The 23515-nt window shown below is 49.4% G+C and overlaps 6 protein-coding genes across 12 annotated transcripts; 1 reads left to right on the top strand and 5 right to left on the bottom strand.

The window, feature by feature from the left end:
• Window positions 1–70: 70 nt before the first annotated feature.
• Window positions 71–485, bottom strand: PV06_11354 (uncharacterized protein; the record flags this gene model as incomplete). The annotated part of the gene is made up of 2 exons (XM_016413013.1): window positions 71–181; window positions 276–485. 2 exons carry the CDS (start codon window positions 483–485, stop codon window positions 71–73), a joined length of 321 nt encoding a protein of 106 aa, XP_016256635.1.
• A 151-nt stretch (window positions 486–636) lies between these two features.
• On the bottom strand, window positions 637–6723 carry PV06_11353 (uncharacterized protein; the record flags this gene model as incomplete). The annotated part of the gene is made up of 6 exons (XM_016413012.1): window positions 637–1786; window positions 1835–2583; window positions 2633–2771; window positions 5668–5694; window positions 5743–6314; window positions 6430–6723. 6 exons carry the CDS (start codon window positions 6721–6723, stop codon window positions 637–639), a joined length of 2931 nt encoding a protein of 976 aa, XP_016256634.1.
• Window positions 6724–7059: 336 nt separating this feature from the next.
• Window positions 7060–7386, bottom strand: PV06_11352 (uncharacterized protein; the record flags this gene model as incomplete). Its single annotated transcript, XM_016413011.1, has 1 exon — window positions 7060–7386. The coding sequence occupies one exon, from the start codon at window positions 7384–7386 to the stop codon at window positions 7060–7062; it is 327 nt and encodes a 108-aa protein (XP_016256633.1).
• A 4400-nt stretch (window positions 7387–11786) lies between these two features.
• PV06_11351 lies at window positions 11787–13313 on the bottom strand. Of its 7 annotated transcripts, none has more exons than XM_016413008.1 (5): window positions 12851–13313; window positions 12628–12783; window positions 12371–12440; window positions 12195–12309; window positions 11787–12134 (listed from the first exon to the last, which is right to left on the bottom strand). In XM_016413008.1, the coding sequence occupies exons 1-3, from the start codon at window positions 13020–13022 to the stop codon at window positions 12412–12414; spliced, it is 357 nt and encodes a 118-aa protein (XP_016256630.1). In that variant the 5' UTR covers window positions 13023–13313; the 3' UTR covers window positions 11787–12134; window positions 12195–12309; window positions 12371–12411. The 7 variants fall into 7 exon arrangements, with proteins under 7 accessions (XP_016256630.1, XP_016256632.1, XP_016256629.1 ...); XM_016413010.1 differs by having other exon boundaries at window positions 12371–12425; XM_016413007.1 differs by having other exon boundaries at window positions 12195–12440.
• A 530-nt stretch (window positions 13314–13843) lies between these two features.
• PV06_11350 (uncharacterized protein) lies at window positions 13844–16526 on the top strand (the record flags this gene model as incomplete). The annotated part of the gene is made up of 5 exons (XM_016413003.1): window positions 13844–14398; window positions 15239–15448; window positions 15517–16049; window positions 16099–16323; window positions 16370–16526. The coding sequence occupies exons 1-5, from the start codon at window positions 13853–13855 to the stop codon at window positions 16524–16526; spliced, it is 1671 nt and encodes a 556-aa protein (XP_016256625.1). The 5' UTR covers window positions 13844–13852.
• Window positions 16527–22466: 5940 nt separating this feature from the next.
• On the bottom strand, window positions 22467–23159 carry PV06_11349 (uncharacterized protein; the record flags this gene model as incomplete). Its single annotated transcript, XM_016413002.1, has 1 exon — window positions 22467–23159. The coding sequence occupies one exon, from the start codon at window positions 23157–23159 to the stop codon at window positions 22467–22469; it is 693 nt and encodes a 230-aa protein (XP_016256624.1).
• Between the last annotated feature and the right edge of the window lie 356 nt (window positions 23160–23515).

Raw genomic sequence — 23515 nt, 5'->3', positions numbered from 1 at the left:
GGGTGGCTTGTCCAGTGGAGGCGGAACCAACACTGATTCCAGTTCCACCGGTGGCACGAGCGGTGACAGCTCAGGTAGCGGAAACAGCGGAGGAAGCCAAAAGGGGGAATTTGCTCATGGTAAGGTCGATCCATCTGAGGCTGGGAAGAAGGGTGGGAGCTCTTGAGATATTCTTTACACCCTGTAATGTACATACTAGTAGTAGTACATTCAGAATTGGTTGATGTCGATTCAACAACTAAGATTGGATGGGAAATGAAGCTTTCAGCACTTACTTGTTGCTCAGGCCGAATGTCACCAAGACCAGTCACGGGCGGGGCATGCTCAGGATTGTCATCTCGAGTTGAAGCGGCGAGGCTCAGAGCCACGCTCAGGTCCAAAGATGGAAGTGGAACGTGCTCACGTCGAGATTCCGACGTCGAATTCAGTGTTTCCCGCACGTCGTACTTGGCGAAGGCAATCGGCTTCTGGGAAGAGACAGTCATGACGAAAGCTCAGAGCCAGCAACTATGTCTTAGGTACATTACCGACAACGGTTATGCATCTAATGAACCGACAGTGAGGTTTGGGTGACGTATAGTATGTACGAGCCATTCCAGGAAATTTTGCTCGCGCTGGTAGAAGCCTTCGCTCAATCTACTTCTCGACTTTCTCGATCTCACCAAGTCGATTTTGAGTTCCATGTACTCTCAACGGTCTAAGTGCGTCCATGAGCGCTGTCTCGTGCCTTTGTGTCCAGCCTTCAGGCACACATGGCTCAAGTGGGATCCTGTCGTCGTCGAAACCATCGCCACGAGAGCTGAGAACCGTCAGCATCTGGCGGAATATTCTGAACGCTTTGTACGATGATAATGAGCCGCTAGTGAGACAACACAAATACGACATAGCCTTCCGTACCGGGTGGATAAGCAGGGGTGCCGAGCCGCCAAAATGTTCCGTTTTCAGGCAAAGCTCGAGAATGAAAACACTCAGCACTTGACCAAGGTAGTGTAGGAGGTTCCACCATGGCAATAGCTGGTATGCTTCATGAGCAGTCGGGTCTTCTGGTAGGATGTCGACCAATGCACAGGCAGCTTGAACACAATCCCTGGCGCTGTTGCTGTTGAACTGTTTCGAAGCTTCCGACTCGGCTGGAATATAGATATGGCATAGGCAAGGCCTGTGTATGATCATCTTGATACTGCAGTAATATAAGAGCAAGTCGATCTTTGCACGAGGGTCGTCGTTGGTAGCCATTCCGCTATCTAGACTAAGGTCTTCTGGGAGATTTTGCTCCCAATCCACCAGTTGGGTATCGAGGCTGTGGATTTTCTTTTGCGTGCTTGCCCAAGAATCTTGATTCGTTGGCATGTAAAGTTGTGTCATCGCCTCACTACTGATCGTAGAAAGACGTGTCCGGTGGTCCAGATGCGGTCGAGGCTCACCATAACCGATGAATTGGAAGTTCTGCCAGGCTATTCGCCCACCACGCATTGTTTGGACCACGTTTCGTTTGAGGCGAAGGTAGTCCAACCATAACCCCCTCGTATCAGCAACTCCTGAGAAGCTAGCATTGCTCGTTTCTGATCCAGGATCCAATTGCCCTATCGGAATTGTGGTATACGCTAGGGACATAGATGGTGGTTTTCCCAAAGTCTCCGACATAGCAGCTTCGAGATTGAACAGTGAATACCATACACGACTTCTCTCATGGCGCTGCGCCTGATCTATATCACGGTGACTGGTTTGGAGGTGTAGGCCGAGACATGTTGCATTTCTGATGGCCAAGCCAACCAATGACCATGCTCTACCACATCGTTAGCGCTGCCATTGTTCCCGCAAGCAACAAGCTCACCTTGAGGCGGACCCATTCGTGTAGAGATAGAGTGAGAGTAGTCCCAGCTTCTTGACACCGTGGATATCAGGATCACCCAGTATGACCCTATGGTCGAGCCCAAGCGCCCGAGCTCGAGCATAAAATACGAGGTGGTTGTCCAGCCCAGGGAGGTCAGCCAGCATGGATTTGTGCAACCATCTCGATCCCAAGGCCCAAATGAGATTTGTTAGTGCCAGCCATCTGCGTTGATCCCACGACAGCGACCCATGATACTGTGCAAATGCATGGAGCTCTCCAAGAAATTGCTCTCTTGAAATGCCGTGTAATGCATTTGGAACACTGTGAAAGAATGCTTCGGAAAGAATCTGAACGGCCGGCTCGCCTGGCCAGTGAAGGGGGTCTACATAATCTTCATCAACACTTAGGATGTCCTCCTCGTCCATGAAATAGGTAAATTGTGTTGCAGCATCGTCATCGGAGGGTTGCCCTTGCCTGGCAGAGCGCCCGTCCACGCCGGAAAGGAGATGATGTTGTGCTCGTGCAAGCCAAGATACTTCAGACATTTTGCCGATGAACCCCACCATTCCACCGTCGTTGCCGATACCGAGGGGCTGCGTTAGTAGGTTTTGGTGGCCTGGCGAGCCTACACTAGCATCGATATAGTGCTCGCCGCCGACGGTCTCCTTCAGACTTGCAGATTCACCAGGGCTGGTCTTGCATTGCGTGGTTGCAGGACTTGGGAGGATGTCCACTGTCTCAAGCCCGCACTGGGTAGTCAAGATCAGCCGGGCCGCCAGAGTGTATGTGTGAACAAACATTGGTTATAACTCGCCTAATGTCGGCAGACTCCTTAGGCTCCAGTCTCGGGCTTGCGGCAACGTCCTTCAATGCTTGGAGAAGCATATTGTTTTGGACCTTCAGCTTTTCGGCGAGCTGAATGCTTTCAGCAAGAGCCCTGTGATCACCATCTTAGCAATATGTCGCGGATCGGATGAAGGTGTATTGTGACTTTTGGTTCCTTTCCCGCTTCCTGTCGCTGTAAATGCAGATGGCATGGTCCGTCACACATTTCCCACAAGGGTTGCCTCCCAAACATTTTGTTCGCATTAGACAGCATCTGTCACATGCACGGGAAATCCGCTGCCTAGACTTCTCCTTTCTGAAAGAGTGGTACTTAATGAAGCAGGAGCAAGGTCCCCCGCGGGCTCGATAGCCCGTGCTGACGCTGGATAACCCGAGGGTTTATCCATTGTGATGTCCAAGAAGCCACCTGATATGTACTGGAGGCCTTTGTTAATGTCATCACTGCATTATGGTTGTTAGAAGTGCATGTTCTCCGTACGAATGTTCTGAGGCCTGCTAGAACTGAGCGAGGAGACCCTGGCTGGTGGGAGACTGGCTTTTATCTCAATTGGATTCTGTAGAGGTGGCAATGGCCGTATGCGACAGACCCTTGAGGCCGTGCTGCTCAGGCTCAGAACCACTCGAGCCCTGGCTTATGTGGGACTAGAGCAAAAAAGAGTTTGGGACGTTTCCTCCGGACAGGAACAGATGCCGGAATTGACATTTCCACCCACTTCCGCCAGTCTTATTGGATAAACGGTGCCAAGTTGTGGTGATTAGCGGCTTTCTTTGGTAACCTCTGTCCGGTATGGTCTTGTGAAGGCGATTCCCAAGTTAGCGCATGATGGCGCTGTTTCGCATCGCATCCGGAAATGTTCTTGGGAATGTTCCCCGGGCTGGGCAGGTAAATGATCCAGTACGTGATATACTTATGGTAGAGGTTTTCTCGTGTCCCTCCCTTTGCGCACTGACCTCAGTGCAACGAGTATATCAATTATCATAATTGTCGCTCCCTGTTCTGATCTTCAAGGTCAACTAGGAACAACCTTCGACCTTGTTCCGAGGTCGACTATCTCCAGGCTTGGAGGCTTGGACAGGATGGAGGAGACTTTATCACGCCTAATCACAGCATTCCACATCCTCCATCAACATCAACTGCTGGACGAGCACGGCCACATCTCAGTGCGAAATCGTCGAGATCCCTCCAGCTTTGTCACCAGCAACGTACCAGCTATCTTAATCTCATCGAGGAACGACGGCAATCAATGGACGTTGTCGACGGAACCCCGGTTTCCTGTCTCCTATAATGGATGCCAGGTTGTTCATACGGTTCCAGAATTGTCGGAACATTACATTCATAGCTGCATCTACAATCCGAAGTGTCAGCCTTGAAAAGCAAAGCGGGCTAAGGAGGACGGTACATCTGCAGGTCTTCTATACCCATCGCACGGCTGGATTGTCACCAGCCAGGAGCACCGCAGGTCCGCTACAAGGTGGTCTACGGAGCTAACAAGCCACCTCTCATCCTCTTCCAGTATACGGACAGCACCAAGGCCACTTACAACTTACAAACGATGCACGACATCAGCGCTCTGCCATGCGTGTTACTTCGCAGGACTATGAATAAAGAAGTACGCGACATGCGCCAATAGGACACTGAGATCCCCGTGATCCTTTTACTTAGCGCACAACATATACCTTGCTTAGAATGGCAGACTGGTAGACTCTACTCCCTCGTCACCGGACCCTATCATAGCCATAGGCTACATAAGACTGTGTGAACAATGGTGTTGTGAAGGGTAATCCCTTTTATAGTACACTCTTCGCAAATGGAACACAGGAGGTACATTATCTGGCTTCAGAATACTGTGTATGGTTCGGGGTGAGCTCTGCTCAACATTAACTTATCTATGTGTTGGCCATTGCGGGGTACTGTCGTAGGACGGACTACGTCAATAATATGTGATCGGCTGGATTGAGGTTGTCATCTCCGTCTAGGAAAGATACGGATAAGCTCCGCCACAATTTCTGCACAAATGGGCAAGCTCACCACATAAATGTCAACCCGAACGTGAGAAGCCAGACCTACCTGATACTGTAGCAAATCAACTTCCCATTTTATTTTGGGACTGCCAATCGGGATAAATGTACAGTACTCTCGCTTTGTACTGTAATTCTTAGTGATGTTACGCTACGCATGAGCAAGGTGTTGACGCCACCCACAGATTTCCTGTGGTGTGTGAAGTGCAAGTTGGATCGAACCGCAGTCCCTGTTCCCACAGAATCATGAGAGCCATCAAGTTGCGAGATCATCCTCGCAATCGCTTTCAGACTTCGATGCAACCTCTGTCGGCGCAGTACTTTGTATCGCCGTATCACAGGACTGTATAGCTTCGTCCAAGGTACCACCGGCCATAAGATAATACTCTTTGTCTGCCTTCAACATCTCGTCCACGACCGATTGCTCAAGCCAATCCAGTTCGAGCCACTGATCCGAACTTTGTTTCAGTTTCGAATTGAGCCTCGATTCAAGGAGATCCTTATTCCGTTTCAGTCATCGATGCTAGTTTGCGTTTCCCTCCGAAGTCGTGCTAATGATCTTGTGCTGTGGTCATCGTGAAGTAATTTTCGCTAGAGTTTCGTCATCGGCCAGAAATCGCTCCAGTCCGTTAGCATTAATCCGAAGCTGGTGAACCACTGTATGACGGAGTTAACTGATAGAGTTGGTGAGCTCGGAAAACGATTGTCCCAAGCTTTCTAGATCCATGCGTTGAAAAAGATCCTTCTTGATGAGAAGGGTTCGTGCCCACACGTTCAATTCGACACATTCTGGGCAATCCCAACCCTCTTTTCAATGATGTCCTTCATTTCCCGTGACCCAAAGTTATAGCAGGCAATTTCGAGAATCCCTTGCACCTTTAATAGCAGCCGGTGCTATGTTTGATATGGCAGATATACTGGATAGAGAGAGGGAACTTGAACGCTGGTGTGGGGAAATGGCCGCTTACGAAGAGATGTCGGCGGCTCGTGGAGATCTACTGAAATATTAACTTTCAAAGCTAGAAGCATTGGACGAGAGCTACCTACCAGTCCGCGATGCTCTGTCGCCGAACAAGTGGACGTCAGGGCTGTCTCCAGGGGCCGCGTTGTCGTTCTGGCGTGCGGAAGCAGACTTGATGGCGTTGGCTTCTAATCTTGCGGCCTCCGCCTCCGAAGCAGACCGTTCGGCCGTCTGGGCGGGAGAAATCTCGAAAACCTGAGGGAAGCGAATCTTCGCCTTCAGAGTAGACTCAAAGATCTGTTGTTCGAGAAGTGTTTTTGTTACACCGCAGACATTCTCAATATTGTGTTGTTGGATCAGGTCTCTCACATCGATGTTGTTTCGCGCCTTCTGGACGATCTCGCGCACCTTTCTGGACTTGCGAACATGCGCGTCGCACCTTTGAAGGATTCCTTCAGCGCGAGGTACACCATTCGTTCGTCGGGGAGGTTGTTCGTCATCACGTATACTGAGAGAAAATTGAGAGGAGAGAAGATCGACCGATAGAGGAGTTGAGGACGTTACCACAGGATGTGGGCTGCCATAGACGTCATATATTGAAAGGGTGGTCATTGCACGACAGGTGTGTGAGTCAAGCCGAGTACCGTAAGAAGACTATTCGCAGTTTATCAGTATTAGAGCAGCGAACTGGAGTACAACGCAACTGTGAGAGTCCAGGTTTTGACTTTTGGTATCTTTGACATCTAAGGATTTGAGCCATAGATGTCACTTGCGTCGTGTAAGAATCTCGTCTTTGACGTTTAGAAGGCGGGAGACGAAATGACAGCGCAGGGATATCCTCGCCAGTGAACTCCAGGATAGACAGTAAAGACGACTTCGCAAGGTCGATGCTCTTAATTTCTGCGCATGCCCGTTCTTCCATCAAATTGCGCTCTGCGAGCCAGTCATCGTAGGTCGGGCTATTGAATTTCATGGCAGTTCTGAGTTGGATCTTCAAATCATCGAGATTGCCATCAAAAGTTCGGACATATGGCTGTTGATGATCTTTATTCCACTGGCACATCTTTGCGTATAAACGATAGTCGAGCTCCGCTATCTTGTCCGGAAGAATGGTCGTCAAGATCTTTCTCAAGGGTCATGAAGTAGCGAGTGTCCGATTTACACTGTGTCCAGCCAAGCATCATCATCGCGATTTGCTTGGTTGTGAGGTTTTGTGGCAGCAGATCCAACTTGTCAATCAAAATCTCGACTAGCGTTTCTATGTCAGGATCGCCAGAGCAGAGCTGGTTGCGGAGATCTGTCAAGCGTCTCTGTTGAGGAGCAGCAAACGTTGGATTGGTGAGAGCGGGGAAACACAAACCGAGGGTCGAACGTATTGTATCCCAAGACCACCTTCAAATTATCGCGGTACTCGGAAGAGAATGCCTGCTGCCGTGACCAAGGAACTTTCCATTTTTGGGTATTTTTGACTGGTTAACTCGAACTTTTCCAGGAATGGAGTAAAGACAAGCATGATGGAGTCCCGAGCTTTCACAAAAGGGACTCCACTGATGAGTGCCTTGGTATAGTAAAACATTTCACGGATGACGTTGGGCCGTGCCAGAAGCGCCAAATGATGCTGTATTCTCCCTGTGGTCGGCGAGCGGTCAGCGGCACGATTATACCACATGCGGGCGACATTGGACCAGTCCTCACGGTCTCGCATATCGGTTGCTTCGATTGCCATTCGATAGCGAGCGAGATCTCCCAAGCATTCATTCCATGTCTCATAGAAAGTCGGTATTGACTCCATCAGCAGGCCCAATAAAATCAATCACTCACTCACTCACTGACTAACTCAATCCGATACGAGCAGTCAGCTCGTTTCCTTCAGCCAGCCTCCTTTTCCAGCTGAACACGGATCGTCTGATCACGAAAGTGCGGTGACCTTGATGGTTGGACTGAGTCGATTAGGAGGTTACCTAGTGAAATGAGCTCACCATATTCAACCAGAGAAAAGTTTGGGATGAATCAAACTCAGTGCTGCTGAGCGCATCACAGGGTTTGAAACGTGAGACCTAAGCGTCAGGTAACGATTGGAACACGAAGAGCAAGTGCCGGAAAGACGATTCCGACTTCATATAAGGACCGACTTGCGATTGATTGGTCAGCTGGAAAGTCCGGAGCTATTAGCTGGGTCGGACTTAGGCTAACTTCGCAGAAATTGGCGGCAAACAGCATCCAATGTCGCTGCTACGAGTAACATCCTTCTGGAAGATAAGACAATCATAGTTGAGCCGCAGCGCGACAGGCCGGTCGAGGCTCTTAATGCCAACATAATGCCAAGAGTACCGAATATCAACAAAGGCTTGAAAACGTTACGCGCTGGCTGACCGATCAACTCCTGAAGTTTCCAGGCTGTTGTACGCATTGCCATAATCTGAAGACGAGGTGCACGATGCAAAGTTCGGGCAACATATCAGCCTAACGCTATTCCGGGCTTGGCGTGACGAGTCAGGTCTACGATCCACGGATGACTGATCCCCGCCTAATAATCGTCGCTGAGTCAGCGGCCGAGGGTCCGGCGGACCATTAAGCTCGCGACGTCATCGTCCTTGACCAGGCATGCCGACGCCGAAGCATTCCGGACAGGCCATAAGCGTAACTTCCGCGCTCGAGAGTCACTTCCGTTTCTCGTGCTTCGAGTCCTGTAGCGACCCTACGTCAAAGGATACCTATCTATATAACCGAATACCTATTGTTATAGCCTATTTTGTTAATCTGCCTATTCACCTATAGAGTTCCTTACAAAGAGCCAGTCTGCAAGCTCCGGCATTTGTTGAAACGCGTATGCACTTATCCAACACCAACACATGCTTGATGCCACGTGAGTTTATACTTCGAAAGCATTTACACTTCATCCATATGTCCTTTCTGAGGGCGGCAATTTAATCTTTGATCCCCGCACTTGTTACCGTCGTCACAGCTGACTTACTTGCTGATGGTTGGCTAGTATGCGGAGTTGAAAGTTTAATCCAACCACGGCAAAGTGCTCAGCTCAACGCAACGGAGGTGGCTTTAAGATCAGCTAGTCTAGCCAACCACCAGTTACAACGTTGGAGTAATGCCAAGCTCAGCTTCGACAGCAGAGACAAGATTCACGAAGAAGACGCATGTTTTGTGATACGAGAATATTCGTATTGCGCTGCACCAGCGGAAATCTGATGAACTCAGCTCTAAGTTTTGCGCCTTTTGGCAAACAGTGTGGCGCCAGGAGAGTTAGTCAAATGTATATAGATGACAGTGAAGCGACACCGGGAGGGAGATGCCACCGTATCTGCCAATGAATCCACGGTGGAGTCCGAGGGGTGTCTGAATCTTTAGAGCTGCAGAGCTCCTCCCTTATTGCGGTAAGTGGCCGGAACCCTATTCGGTGCTGACCATGGACAATGCATCGTTCCAACACGATGCTCGCATCGGGCGCAAAAATGCGACAATGCAGCCGTTAAGCAGTTTTACCGTCCCTACTTACTCGCCGGACTTCAGCCCCGTTGAAGTATGGCTTGCTATGTTAAAGCCTTGCGTCAAAAAGTATTTCTATGAATCCTACACTACGCGGATCACGACTTCGGTGGATAGCTCTAATAGTCCGTAGGCACGGGTCGGACAGAGGCCGCAAGAGTGCCAGACGAAATTTCTGGCATGCAGAATGGAAGATTGACGAACTGAAAACTGAGTAGCGTACGTAGCTAATGCCGGTACAGTATTAGACATTATATAGTGTAAATTGTATAATACAGGATCCTTTAGAGAACGAAATCTATTGACTACTGTTACATGATGGCGGTCTATTCGCCAGACTGTGACTGCTCATTTGCGAACTCACCATCAGCTTTTGGCTGATGTACTTTCCGACGCTTATTCCAAACTAGAACGTCGTTCATGAAACTATTGGCGATGCCGTGCTTGACTTCTTTGCTGGCTAAAAACTCCCTGCCCGCTCCCCGTAGATCTACACGAACTGTATCAATCAACCATTCAGGACCGCCCTGTTCGGCTTCTGGACCTCTTCTTGGTATGGATGGGCCTGGTAGGGTGCCTGCAGCCGCTCGGAATATTGCCGCACGGCGACATCACGAAGTCTCTCGATATCTATATTGTCGGCCTACGACGACTCCAAAATCTGTACGGGACCGGCAGAATATGCCCGTCCGTTTGGCGCCATTGCCTGATGGCCGTGGATAGGCATGACATTGATAATGACGCCAGACAACTCGGCGAGAGATCCCGCCAATCTTGCCTGATTTCCCGACCCATCTTTGCAGCGCGTCGCGGTTCAGTTGCTCTTCATCGCGGGTTTCCAGCCTGCCACCCCGTTCAACGAATTTGATCAAGTCTTTGAGAAGGTGATTACGTAGTCTATAATGCTTCTATCTGACCGAATCGACCAAGCAGGAGGAGCCCAGGTGGCAAGGTGGACCAGGACAACGCATGGGGGCATACACCTTCCGCGGTTGCCACAACGAGTGAAGCGAACGGCTGCACAAGCGGCAGAGTCGCCATCGGTACCAAACCACCAAATGTAATCGCAGCAACTGCCTTGCACCATTGGCCAACCTCTGCCAATCACTGTTCTAGCTGCACTACAATTTTAGCCCGAGTAAGAGGGTCGTAATGAGATGTGTTACCAAGGCTCGTCGGTGATTGGAAGGATCGGCAATACAGTAAGGGTTCTCTATGAACTGATGTGCGATATTCATCTGGAGACGAAGGACAAAAGCCTTTTTGGGTTCTTTGTCGGAAACGAACTGGAATGTCATGGATTAAACCGTCAGGGTCTTCTCAGTATCCAGGAGCCAACAATCTTGGATCTCAAGGACACCACAGCAAATCTCGACCGGTACATGACCATGTTCGAGCGCCTCGTCAACATAGCAAATGTGCCTGCAACCGCTGTGTTTGACCCTTGTTGCGAGAAGCTAATGGAGACGTACGAGGAGTCCTATAGCAAAGGAGATGACTGTTCCTAAGCAACAGCAAGAGGATGCCTAGACGACAGTCACCAGTACTGGGAAGAATCGTTCAGTTCAGAAAAGATTAAGAAGTCTAAAGGTGCTCCTACTGTGGATCATGAGTCGATCTTGTTGCCCTCACTTGATGATTGTGCTGAGGTTGCGAGACTGCTGATTGTGGTTTGGACTTACCTCGTCACCATCGTGGTCCTGACTCCTGCCGACTATGAAGCCGCCAAACAATGCTTTCGCGGTCGAGAAGAAAGGGTCTACTGGTCAGTTGACATCCAAAGTTTTCCAAAAGTAAGCTTCTTAGGTTGAAGGTAGTACTTTGCTCTGTGGATGTCTTGCCTCAAAGGTCCAGGCCTAGCAGAAGGGCGCCGACATGGAGTCAACTCACATACCCGCGTCTCTTGGCCCAACTCCATTATTGATTCTCATCGACAGCTACCTTCCGGACTCCCTCAGTCCTCAACCATCGTTGTTCCTGCCTGTTCTATAGTATGGTACAGGACTCGCAACAAGAGATTTACGTTGTGTGGCATGCTGGGGATGTAAAACCTGCCGCCCTGTTTTCCATCTTCCCTTTCACAGAGCTCTCATCGGCGCTTGTGGTGGCAGGAATTGCGCAGGGTCTACAGGTGATCCATGCTAATAACCACCCGCACCAGAACCTCTCAATCCTACTACAAAAGCCACCAACTTTTGAAAGAGCAGCCCTCGACTATTTCATGGATTGGATCTACTCAGGCAATGGCTCAATATTTCGCGGAAATAATATCAGGTAGTCTTTTCAATCTATGTGGCACGAGGCGAGACTCCTTGCACTTTTGAAGACAACTAATGCAACAATTACTGACTCTAGGTCCTCATCATCCCTAGCCCGCTTGTGTATATTTTCTCAATCATGCTGGCGAGCCTACGTGATGAACTCTATCACTTCCTCCTGGCACAAGAGCTGCTGTATGGTCTGGCCATGGGGTTCATTTTCACGCCAGCCGGATCTATGCTTGGCCAATACTTTAGGAGAGCGCGATCTCGCCATGGGAATTATCACCGCTAGAACAGCCTTGGGTGGTCTTCTGCTACGGATAGTATTGAAGAATAGTCTCTACAGCCGCATTTTGAAATTTACCTCGAACATTCGCATAGTCGGCTTCGCGCTCCTTATACTTATAGCTATCGCTTGCGGTATAGTCAACGAACACTTACCGTCCCACCGAGGACAATGATTCGTGTTCGATGCGTTTCGGATTCTAGGCTATACAACCCTTATGATTGCAGTATTCTTTAACTTGTGGACAATGAGCATGGATCCCCGACAGGTGTCTCAAATGTCCAATGAGTAATAGTAATTGAGTTGGTCCTCCAAGCACTGCATAAGTTGACGCACACTGCCCCTTTCCTATGTTGGTGTTGTCGACTGCATCGGGATCATGCTCTTAGACTGCCAAACCTCAATCCGCGATCGTGGGTACATTTCCTGTGCCGTGTCATGTTACTTTTTATACTGAAGCATTTTCCACATCCTTCATATCCGCACCTGTAAGGCTTTTCTCCTGTATGTGAATGCATATGGATTTTCAGGCCACTTGGTCGAGAGAAGAGCTTGCTGCATGTCGGGCATAAGTATCGGTCTTCCGTCCGCCGACTAGACTCTACGTGCGTCGAGCGATCAGAATGATGATGTCGCCATGTAGGTACCATAGATGCACCCACTGGATGCCATGCCACGACACGAGGAAGCGGCCTAGGCCACTTCATGAATAACAGTCTTTGCTGGGTAAGCCTGATGCATGCTGACGACTCAGTCGAGGATTCGCTGTAAGGTGATGCTTGACACCAGACTGGCGGGGTCTGTTCCGCCACATCCGGTGAACGTCTCCAGAGACGAGCTCCATTGACTGGTGGACCCATTGACTGCCAGTGGACATACAAATCTGGACCTACGCTCGTAGGAGCTGAGAGGTACTTACCACGAGCAAGAGCCGCGCTCGACGGCATATTTGTGGCAGAATTTCCATAATCCGGTGTCAGTGGGTTGACGATTGCTGGATTTCCTGTCTCATAAAGTCGATCAGTACTTGCTCCTGACGTCTGTCCTGAATCATAGTTTAGCGATTGTGAACCTCCTATTGTATGTCAGCGCCAAAAACTGCGAGTTTATGAAGCTGAAAAGGACCATATAAACTTACTGACCTTTTTCAGCCTGCTTAGCGACGGTGTCCATAAGACTAGAAAATGATGGTAAAGACGGCCTCTTGCTGGGGGGTAAGTCCCTAGCTGAAGTTGCCGGTAGTAAGGCTGGCACAGACAGGGAACTGTGTAGGGGTCGACGTGCGTAGTGAATCGGATCAGGCCTTGATGACATAGCCGAGAATTGAATCACACAGGCGCACGATCTCTGCCGGGGATAATATTCGGAAGCTGATCTCGTTGGGAATTACAGCCACGTTCAAGAGTGGTCAGCCACTGGCAGTGGATCATCTACAGCAGTTGGCCAGTGGAACTGCTCGATACAAAGCGGAAGTTAGTGTTGATGTCTGGTTTTGGTTCAGCAATCAGAGTCCTCTGGGAGGGGAAAGTCCTTGATCTGGTCGGAGGCACGAAGCTACCACAGGTCTTCGCCCTATCTTTATAGAGGATATTGTAAGAACAATGGGGATCACGTTGTTCTGCCTGATCGGCACAAGGTGAGCAGATGGGCAACGATGTGGAAGCTAGGGTACTAGTACAATGGCGCCTGAGGGTCCAGGTCCTCAGTGCTACTGTCCAGGGAAACGGGTTTTTCTGACAGACGTCGGACAGCTCGCACCTTGCTGTTGGAGATCGCCAATGTTCAAAATACGAGCGACGGGAATAGATTCCGATGGTGTGGGCCCAAAGTGGTATGAGGTGTGGATGTTTGACGGTTTCAGGGAGAGGCACGAAAGTCTAGCCGGTTATCAGTCAGCATCCCAAAGTGCCAAACGATCATGTTGAGCTCTGCTGGCAGGAGTTTACTTTGCATTAGCGAAGATCGACGCACGAATGGTGGACCACTTAAGCGAGATCATCGTGTACGTGTACGTACATGTGCCTGGAAGAGCCGAAGCTTGCGGAGAAATATTTCCACGACTCGGATGGCATGGCCAAAGAGGCAAGGATTGTTGGGGCACGGAAGTGCGACATCACATTTCGATACCACGCTAGCTCCGACTCATGACGACATCCCCACGACTCGATATGCGGCACACAATTACGACGACGTCACGTCAGGGGATGGACGTGAATGACGTTTCCCCACCAATTTTGGTGCATTCCCTGCCAGGCGTTGACGTTCGTGACAACGCTTCCCCAACGATGTCAGCTACCTTGCAAGATAGAGCATATGCCTTGCTTGGCTCATCCAATGGACGGACTGCTCCGCGGGCTCACCGAAGTCTCGACCACCAGGCGGTACTACCAGGCACGAACATTCATGACACCAAGCTCCCTACTATGATGGCTACCTTGCAAGATCAGTCCCATGTGCTGGTGGAAGGCCCGGCAGCGATCTTGCGGAAGGATCTTAATGCGGACAGTCACGAGCTGGCGCACCAGGTACCAGAGGTCCGAGGTGCTGTTCAAACCACACAGCCTAGTAGCAGCAACGCCGAAGTCGTGAGAGATATTGGTTGGCATAAGGCTAATGTAGAGATACCTGATCCGCTGATAGGTGGTCACACAAATAGAGAGCTTTTTCAATTCATCAGACGCTTCAACAAGGTGGGACTTCCCCCGTCCGATCATGCTATCCAAGGAAAATTCTTTTCTACAGGACTGATTTCGATTACGTAGGATGTCTTCGATGTCAGAGCTGTGCCTATGGAAATTGCAAGTGGTCTCGACCTTAATGATGCGTGGTCTCAGGATCATGCGGCCGACAAATTGACGCTGCACCTGGAACGGATTTACTTGACCATTTCGATACCACGCTAGCTCCGACTCATGACGACATCCCCACGACTCGATATGCGGCACACAATTACGACGACGTCACGTCAGGGGATGGACGTGAATGACGTTTCCCCACCAATTTTGGTGCATTCCCTGCCAGGCGTTGACGTTCGTGACAACGCTTCCCCAACGATGTCAGCTACCTTGCAAGATAGAGCATATGCCTTGCTTGGCTCATCCAATGGACGGACTGCTCCGCGGGCTCACCGAAGTCTCGACCACCAGGCGGTACTACCAGGCACGAACATTCATGACACCAAGCTCCCTACTATGATGGCTACCTTGCAAGATCAGTCCCATGTGCTGGTGGAAGGCCCGGCAGCGATCTTGCGGAAGGATCTTAATGCGGACAGTCACGAGCTGGCGCACCAGGTACCAGAGGTCCGAGGTGCTGTTCAAACCACACAGCCTAGTAGCAGCAACGCCGAAGTCGTGAGAGATATTGGTTGGCATAAGGCTAATGTAGAGATACCTGATCCGCTGATAGGTGGTCACACAAATAGAGAGCTTTTTCAATTCATCAGACGCTTCAACAAGGTGGGACTTCCCCCGTCCGATCATGCTATCCAAGGAAAATTCTTTTCTACAGGACTGATTTCGATTACGTAGGATGTCTTCGATGTCAGAGCTGTGCCTATGGAAATTGCAAGTGGTCTCGACCTTAATGATGCGTGGTCTCAGGATCATGCGGCCGACAAATTGACGCTGCACCTGGAACGGATTTACTTGACTGTGGTTCTTGGCTTCGCAAGTCTTGGAAAACAAGTATCGCGACTTCGTTCATGGAAGGAGACTCGCCGTACATCGGCGTTCTGCGCGGTACGTTGACCACAAAGCCACAGCTGACCTCTGTACCGCAGCAAAACGTCGTACTGACATCAACTAAGGTATATTTCACTGCGTGGCTACTTGATCTTCTTATGCCGCTCCTCCTGGGGACATTGATTCTCGTGGCCTCTTCTGTGGAAGCTCGCAACGCACTCTTTCCGCCAGCACCGCGTGCTCTGGTAAACATCATGACAGGCGGGTGCCAGAAGCCGCAGGCAGGTCAGCTAGGCACCAACGACACACTCACCGGTGCTCCGGAAAAGCAGCCGGGTGAAGCTATGGAGGAGGAAGCGGCCAATTTCGTCGACAACGTCCGACATAACCTTCAAAGGGCTATCGGTATGCATAACAAGCCACAGCAGGAGGGAGATCCACTGGAGGGGAAGGTTCCGAAGCCTGTCAGGGAAGCAGTCAAAGCCGTCCAAGCCGCAGGTTCCGCACCAGGGCATATCACCGAGACTACCGATCAGACTCAGGAGCCGATGGAAGAGATCATATGGGCTGGTGTCAACCCGGAAACTGTTGCCAATATCCTTGATGTTGCGCCACATGTGGTTGGGGAGGTTGCTGATAATTGGGAGAGGGTTGCGAAGTAAGGTGCCTTTACTGTACCTTTACGGAAATTACTAACATAACTTCAGCGCACTTTCGCCAACTTCACCATTTTCTCATGTTGCTTTCCTCAGAATCGATGCTGTTCTAGTCCCTCTATTCCTCATGTCGCTTTTTATTAATTATTACATGGTCTATAAGACAACTGGGTTGGCCATTGGATTCGTCATTTTTGGCGACCCAATACTGACACCTTCAATGGCGTGGTTCAAACGAAAGGTACCCAATTATATGGAGCTTGCAGAGCCCAAGAAGTTAGTTCCCTACCTTCGTTTCCGATCCAAGGCTAATTACTCTTAGTAATTCTATCGTATTTATACTTAACGAAAAAGGAAAATACTTGTTACGAATCAGGCTGCGGCCAGGTCATGACCAGCAGCCAACTAACAGGAAAGGAAGCTATACCGAACAGACAGCCTCGTTGGCAAGGCTGGGATCACGTGACAGGGCTCAGTAGTGCTCAGTGGACCGACACTGAGCACAAGGGGGCAGCCTGAGTAGGTGCTCAGTCAGCTTGGTACTGCTCAGTCCTGAGCCACCGAGCAGCACTGAGCACCCTCTACTATATATACGCAGGTCCTCCCATAGCTCTACTACGTAGTCAACTTCGTTCTTGATCATACCCATACGTTTTGGATATCGATCAGCTTCGCTCTAGTATAGCGATCCGCTCTTATACTCGTGCTCTTCGGACATACACTCTATACTTCCCACCTGCCAAGGAACCCTTGTCTCGTGACACCACCCAGTGGAGCGATTCATAACAATACTTAATCTTTTTAAAATTTCTAATTTTTTTTAAAATATCGTCGAAATATTAAGAGATACTATTATATTCTTTTTTTCTTAGGAAAAACCCTAGTAAAATAGCTAAATAAAAGTATCGCTCGATAAATCGATCGTATTTAGATATATATTAAATAAAGAAGGAGATCTAAAAAAGGGCTTAATTTAAATAATCTTAACTAAATTAATTATATTTAAACTCTAGTCTTATAGTTTTTAAGATTATTTTAATATATATAAATAGTATACTTAATTATATTAGATCTATATATCTTAAACTAAATAAATATATAATTAAATAAGTATAAAATAAATAATTTCTAGAATAAATAAATAAAAAATCTTAATTAATTAAGTTTATTAGCTAAATTTAAGGCTTTTTTAAAATATTAATTTATTTAAATATATTAAATATAGTTATACTTAATATATATATCTTAAAATTAGTGGATATGAAATTAATTAAAGAGTAAACTTAAGAAAGAATAGTGGATACATAATTAAAATAAAAAATAAATCGAAAAATTCTTAAAACCCTAATACTTTTTATAAATTAAGGTCTATTATAGTACTTTCTCGTATATAGATATATTATATAGTTATTAATAACGTAGTTATCTTAAACCTAGTGGATACATAATTAAAATAGGTGGATACATAATCCTAAAGTTTTCGACCGAATCGGGAACTCAACATTTCCTCTTTAGGAAATTTTTAATTATGTATCCTACCTGGATACATATTTCACAGGGGGTTAGAACATATCACTTTGGCTGGCTCGCATAGGCCCCTATATCAATCATCGATAACTGCGTGTTCTGGCTATCCCATTCGAAGAGACGAAGTCCTGAGATCCCGAGAATGAACCCTGATGAATTCGATCGCTTCTTTATGAGGTATTCACGTCCTTGGTGACCCCTTCTTTTGGTGTAGTCAAGTTCTTGCTTATGCTAGGTTTCCTTCAGCACCGAGTCATTCTTTTGCGTATACTTCGACTCACAGGCAATCATGCGCATTTCCTTGACAGTTCCGACATTCTTTTCCTCCCCAGCACTCTTTGGTCGAGGACCTGGCTTCCCGTTGTAATGTTGCTTTTGCAAGTCCACCATATCGATTACGTCTAGGTTGGGACTCCATCTGAAGCAAAACTCGAAGAGGACGTTGTCAAAGAAAAGTGGTGGGATGGAGAACAATGGAGTGAAAAGTGGATCAGGCTGTTTCATAGAGTGTAAATGAGAAAAGAGTACCGAGGATGACTCGTCCCCCGTTAATCAGGCAATCAGGCTTCACCAGAGGCTTGAAACAGCTGCCTGTCAAGCCTAGATCAACGACAGGCAATGAGCATGTGAGAAACGCTGAAGGCTGGGGGCGATCCTCGCTTGGAAAGTAAGGTGGGTGGTACGCGCACTGCCAATCATTTGTCGCTCAGAGGCTGCCCGCAGCATGAAGCTTGGACTTTGCCCAGAGCTATTCATTTCGTGCTTGTTTGCACTTGCCCGTGTTTGTGTTGGTCCTGGTCCAGTACTTTGCTTGTTTTGAGAGAGATCGAAAAAAGCCTCACGATCTTCATGAGGAAATCCAATATCACAAGGCGGGCTCTCCGTCTGAGCAGAACGGCCGTGGCTGCTGTGACCTTTTCAAAAGAACTAGTCGAGGAGAGCCTTCCCGCCTCACTGATGTTGAAACCTCGAGAAAGTGCTTGCCTCGATCTTTGCTTCGATCACATCAGCGATTATTTTTCTTCTGGCGACGACAACCTTATAAGAGAAACCGGCCGGTCATATCTTCGCAGTCGTTGCAAGCTCCGAGCTCATTATGGACGACCAGCATGTCCAGCGAGGCTAGCATTGACCCAGTGATCCCACTGCCCCAGCATGCCCCTCTTGTACACCCCTTGGAGGATCAAGAAGAGGAGCCTCAGCCGGTCAATAAGGTCAGGAAGACAAAGTGATGGAGACGGCAAGGGAGATGCCACAAAAGAAAAGAAACCCAGTCATGAAAGGTCCCAACAATAGGTCATGAATGTCTAGATATTGACTTGCAGTGAGAGTGCGCGGCACACCCGGGTCTGTTCCCTACTCCCCATACCGCAATTAGGGTAACACTTCACTCACTACCTTCAGGACACATTGAACTCACCAGACCAATGATATTGAGCGGTACTTTTGATAAGACATACTACTGCCGTTCTTTACTTTTCGTGAACATGACGAGCTGACCTACGCGGAGGAAAGAAATAACTCCGTCTGGCCGAGAATCAATGATGTGTCCGTGACCATAGGGGTGAAAATCTGAACATGCTCCAGCTACGACGACTGATCCATTCGAAAAGTCGCCGGTAACCAAAGAAGAGCTGAGAGATGGATTAGCTGATTATTGACGACGGATCGCCAACATGTACCGCCCGGAGAATTTCGTGTGCCTGTCAGGGCAGTCTCTCCAAGGTCGACCATGGTCGACCATGGTCAACCTGGAGCCCGGCTCCGAAAATGTCGAGCCGCCGCAACTAGACCATGTGGCTGCCTGTTATCGGTGGCCTCATCCTCTTGCATTTCCTCTTTCATTTCTTATCTCTGAAGCTTGTGACACAAATATTCCACGAAGTCAGACTGGACCCAGGAAGATTCCTGATCTTCTTTCCTTTCCTTTTGTTCTCGTTTGATCACTGTCTTGTAAATATGGCTTTGGTGGCTTCTCTTACACAGATTCGCAGGACGCAACATTGGTGGTTCCTAGGGCAGGACAGGTAGGGACAACATGCCCAACGCAGGAAAGGACTTACTCGACAATGTTCGATCGCCGAGGAGAACATGTCCACCACGCTCTACAGACCCGGTCAGAAGTTGCGAAGTGAAGGTCTGTTGGGATGGGAGCTCGGAATCCTCCAGCTGAATCCGTGAATAACGGAATGATCGACAGTCATCCTCACAACGTGGCGGTCAACTGCCGCAGAGGCAGACTCCAGCAATCGGCACGTGATTCACACTCTTTTGCCTGGGGATGATCACGTGCGTACGAGGAAAGAACCCAGGCCGGGAAAAACTCGAAGCGGAGAAAGGTCTCATTTTAGGCAGCCTTTCTCACGGCGACCTGTCGAGCACGTCACAGAGAACACGCCGCATGTTACAACAGGACGAAAATGAGTGCTGTATCCTACAACGATCATAGGGTCTGCCACACCGTCCAAATCCTTCTCGCAGAAGCTGGCCGTCCGAAAAATGCATGTCATCGCTCGTGTCTAGACGATATTTGTCGAGACCATCCAAATTGGGCGTCATACATCAAGAAATTCTGTGTGGATGTTAGAGCTTTCTTGGAAGCCATTACATCAGTGCCTGACGTTGCAGCAGAGGCTGAGGACGAAGGACGGGAGCCTGGGGTGTTGGCGAGCTCGGGCCCACCGAGAAGTCTCGCTGGTAGGCCGAGCTGTGGAATCGAATCTTCCACTGTAGGCTCGCTAGCGCCCGGTACTGAGACCATCCCACAGTTTTCTGGTGACGAAGTCGGGGCACAACAGACAGAAACGGGCGCCATTCCCGACCGTGAATGGACAACGCGGACTTATCGCCACCAGATTCCACGTTCTCTCTCCCCCCTGGAGCCGGGCGAGGAAGGCCTTTCGCAAGAACAAGTGGTTCCAGAGGCGGACAGGGAGAGCATGGATGGTGAAAAAGAGACTGATAAGTCAGGAGAGGAGCAAGAACCTGACGACATCATCCATGTTGGCAATGACGACGACAAGATATATCATGGCATGGACGACGACAATGTCGGTGGTGATGAGCAGGTGGAGGAAGAACGACAAGAAAACGAAGAAAGGAAAAGAAACAGGCAAGACCGAGAAGAACTCCTGACAAAGAATCCAAAGGTCCCAGAAGGAATATCCGTTACCAGCGGTATCACGCTGAAGTATGTAGCACGGCCATCCCAAAAGCGCTCGACTCGTGCCGCTATCCTCGAAACACCCTCAAAGAAATCAAGACTTGCTGATCCCACCCCCACAACTCCTTCACAGCCGGCTGCGACAGTCACACCAGAGTCATCGACAGATCAAGCCTACTGGAAGGAATGGGACATGAAAAGGGAGGTAGAAACCCCTGACAATGTTCAGACATCTGGAACGATCAAAGCAGTCCGCGTGTGGGACAGGTTCTGTCAGCCTCCGGGGGTGGTGTCCTCGAATCGCGACTATCTACAAGACGTCAATCCGCATCGCGTGAACATCCTCGTCACCATGGTCTTGGCTGTCGGCAACAGTCACGGATTTAGAGCTCTCAAACGAGCCATGACCGCTGCACAGCAAGGCGGAACACCGTCAATTGCGGACGCCTTTAGCAACAACCCACAGAGACTGGTCAAGACTCTGACAGCCATCGACACGGCTGGCGACATGTATGCTTATATGCGACGGTTGGCGCTGGCCCGGCTGGCGAGATTGTATCGTAACACAGCCGCCAATGCGGGTCAGATCGCGATCGACGACGACGACACCGCCGCCTGGATGTCCAGGCGAAGACCAGCTTCGAAAGACGACAAAGCCAAAGCATATCGCTCGATGATCGAACATATCTGGGGCGCGGCCTTTCCCGATCGCTTTAGAGGCCAGACCATGACCAAGAGCGGTCTGATTGATTCGGACGCTCCTGAGGCGGTCCAGTGGAACCAGTGTAAGCGGAAACTGTCGAAGCAGATTGAAGCCGGCCAGCGCTGGCTTCAATGGGCGGAACGGCTTGGATGGTCGTCTCTCGGCCTGATCAGCCGGGACTGGTCGATCGGAGATAGTAGGGTGGTGGCCAGTGACCGGACGTAAGTGCTGTACCTAATTTTTTTCGGAGTGTTGCGTCCCTGAGGGCGGGGTTTCCACTAACAGTCAGCAGTTTCGAGGAAATGCTGTCAGTTTCCGAGCACACGATGCTTTTGAATGCGGTCGACACGGAGAAGGGACGATTTTTGCGACAAGTGGATCGCGCAGTAGGAGGAGGTTTGTTCGAATTGCTGGCAGACACGAACCGTGTGCAGCGTCTTCCGTTACTGAAGCTCGATGATGAAGAGATCATGGCACGATCGGACTGCGATCCGCAGTGGGTTGTGGAGCTGACTTGTCAGCAACCTGGCTCCTAGCTTCGGCAAGAGGTGGCATTGGGGATCACGATGAAACTTTTCAATCTCTTGCTCTTCATTCGCCATTCTATTCCATGTGATCTACCGCCCTCCTAAAGATGCAACTCACGCGTAATTCCTGCTGCGGTTCCGGTGGCCACGACGTTGCATCGTTGCGTCGACGGCAACGTAAAATGGTGCGAATTTAGGGCCATGGTGACCACCCTCTTGTTTAGAGAACACCGACCTTTGAGTCCAGTCCAACGAGCTTCGCAAGGTGCTTTTCGCGGTAATGATATTGATGCGAACTCCCACATCTATCGGCCGCTGCCGTCGAGAAGGTGATGGTATATGCAATGGGCACACTCGTCTGTCATGCGTTCCTGGTGCGGTGTGGGAGGGCTGATGCCGTTAATATGCACCGTACTTAGAAACTTCCATTTACAATAGCCATGATACTCAGAGCCTCGGTCCTTAAACAATAATGTTCCATGTATCCCCCATGTAGCCATCATCGTCTTCCAAGTCCATCTGATGATCGTAGGCTCGTCCGTGATCGTACTGAGCGGGCTTCCAAACGCGATGAGGATCGTTGAGGGACAACAATAGGCTGCTCATCAAACCATCGTCGACGTCTCTTCTCTTTCTCGTCTCTTTGGTACAAGCTGCCCCTTGGTGCCGAGATGCCCGAGGATTGCTCACGACGAGAGTTGTTCCCATCATCATCAGATCTCTTTTTCGTGCCATTCGTGACGTGAACTTCCAGCGTGCCTCTAACGGTTTTCAATGTGATAGAGGTAACCGTATCATCGAATGAAACTTCGTGTAGATGGTACTGCAGAGCTTCGTATAGTGCTCTACTCTTGATATCGGGACAACGAAGCACCATGAGATCTTTTTCCAAGGAGTCAGGCTCGCAGTTCTGGTATTGACAACTGATTATGACCCAGTGATTACGATAGGTGACGAAGAACTTTTCGTTATCTCGACAACGTGAGCTCTTGTTCAAAATCCATGGGTGATGCTTATATGATTCATCGCAAGAAGAGCTGCTGCTGAAGCGTTGCTGAGAAATCCCACAGTTTTGGGGTGGTAGAGGACTCGTATAGGACGAGAATGAGTCGCGGGAGTCGAGAGAAGCTAGACCATCAGTGTCGATGGAAGAGTCACTGGCGACTGGTTTGTAGGAGTAGATGTGTCGCATGATCGATGTTTTGCGAGATTCTCAGTGTATTTGCTACATGAGAAAGATAAGATTTGCGTGAAAGAGGACGACTCTTGGAGGTGTTCTGAAGGATTTTGGCTGACCGTATCTCGCTGTCCGGAAGATAGACTCTGGTTCCCCAGACCAGATGCGGCCGCCTGTTCTTCCATCCGATAAGTCCTCCGCTTGCCGAGGCAGGGAGGCAGCATCTACGACAATGGCCAAGGTGGCTAGGATCAATATCAACTAGTAGGCGGCGTTGTGTGAGTCCGTGTCTCAGTTAGTCTCGTGACCAACATACTTACAGGATATGGCGACGGCCTTAGCCCGCAGTGCGTTTTTCCTCACCAATTATG

The sequence above is a fragment of the Exophiala oligosperma genome, assembly GCF_000835515.1.
Source record: "Exophiala oligosperma strain CBS 72588 unplaced genomic scaffold supercont1.28, whole genome shotgun sequence".
NCBI classification, from domain to species: Eukaryota; Fungi; Ascomycota; class Eurotiomycetes; order Chaetothyriales; family Herpotrichiellaceae; genus Exophiala; species Exophiala oligosperma.
Note: the sequence above shows the minus strand (reverse complement) of the source record. Positions and strands in the feature narration are given on the sequence as shown.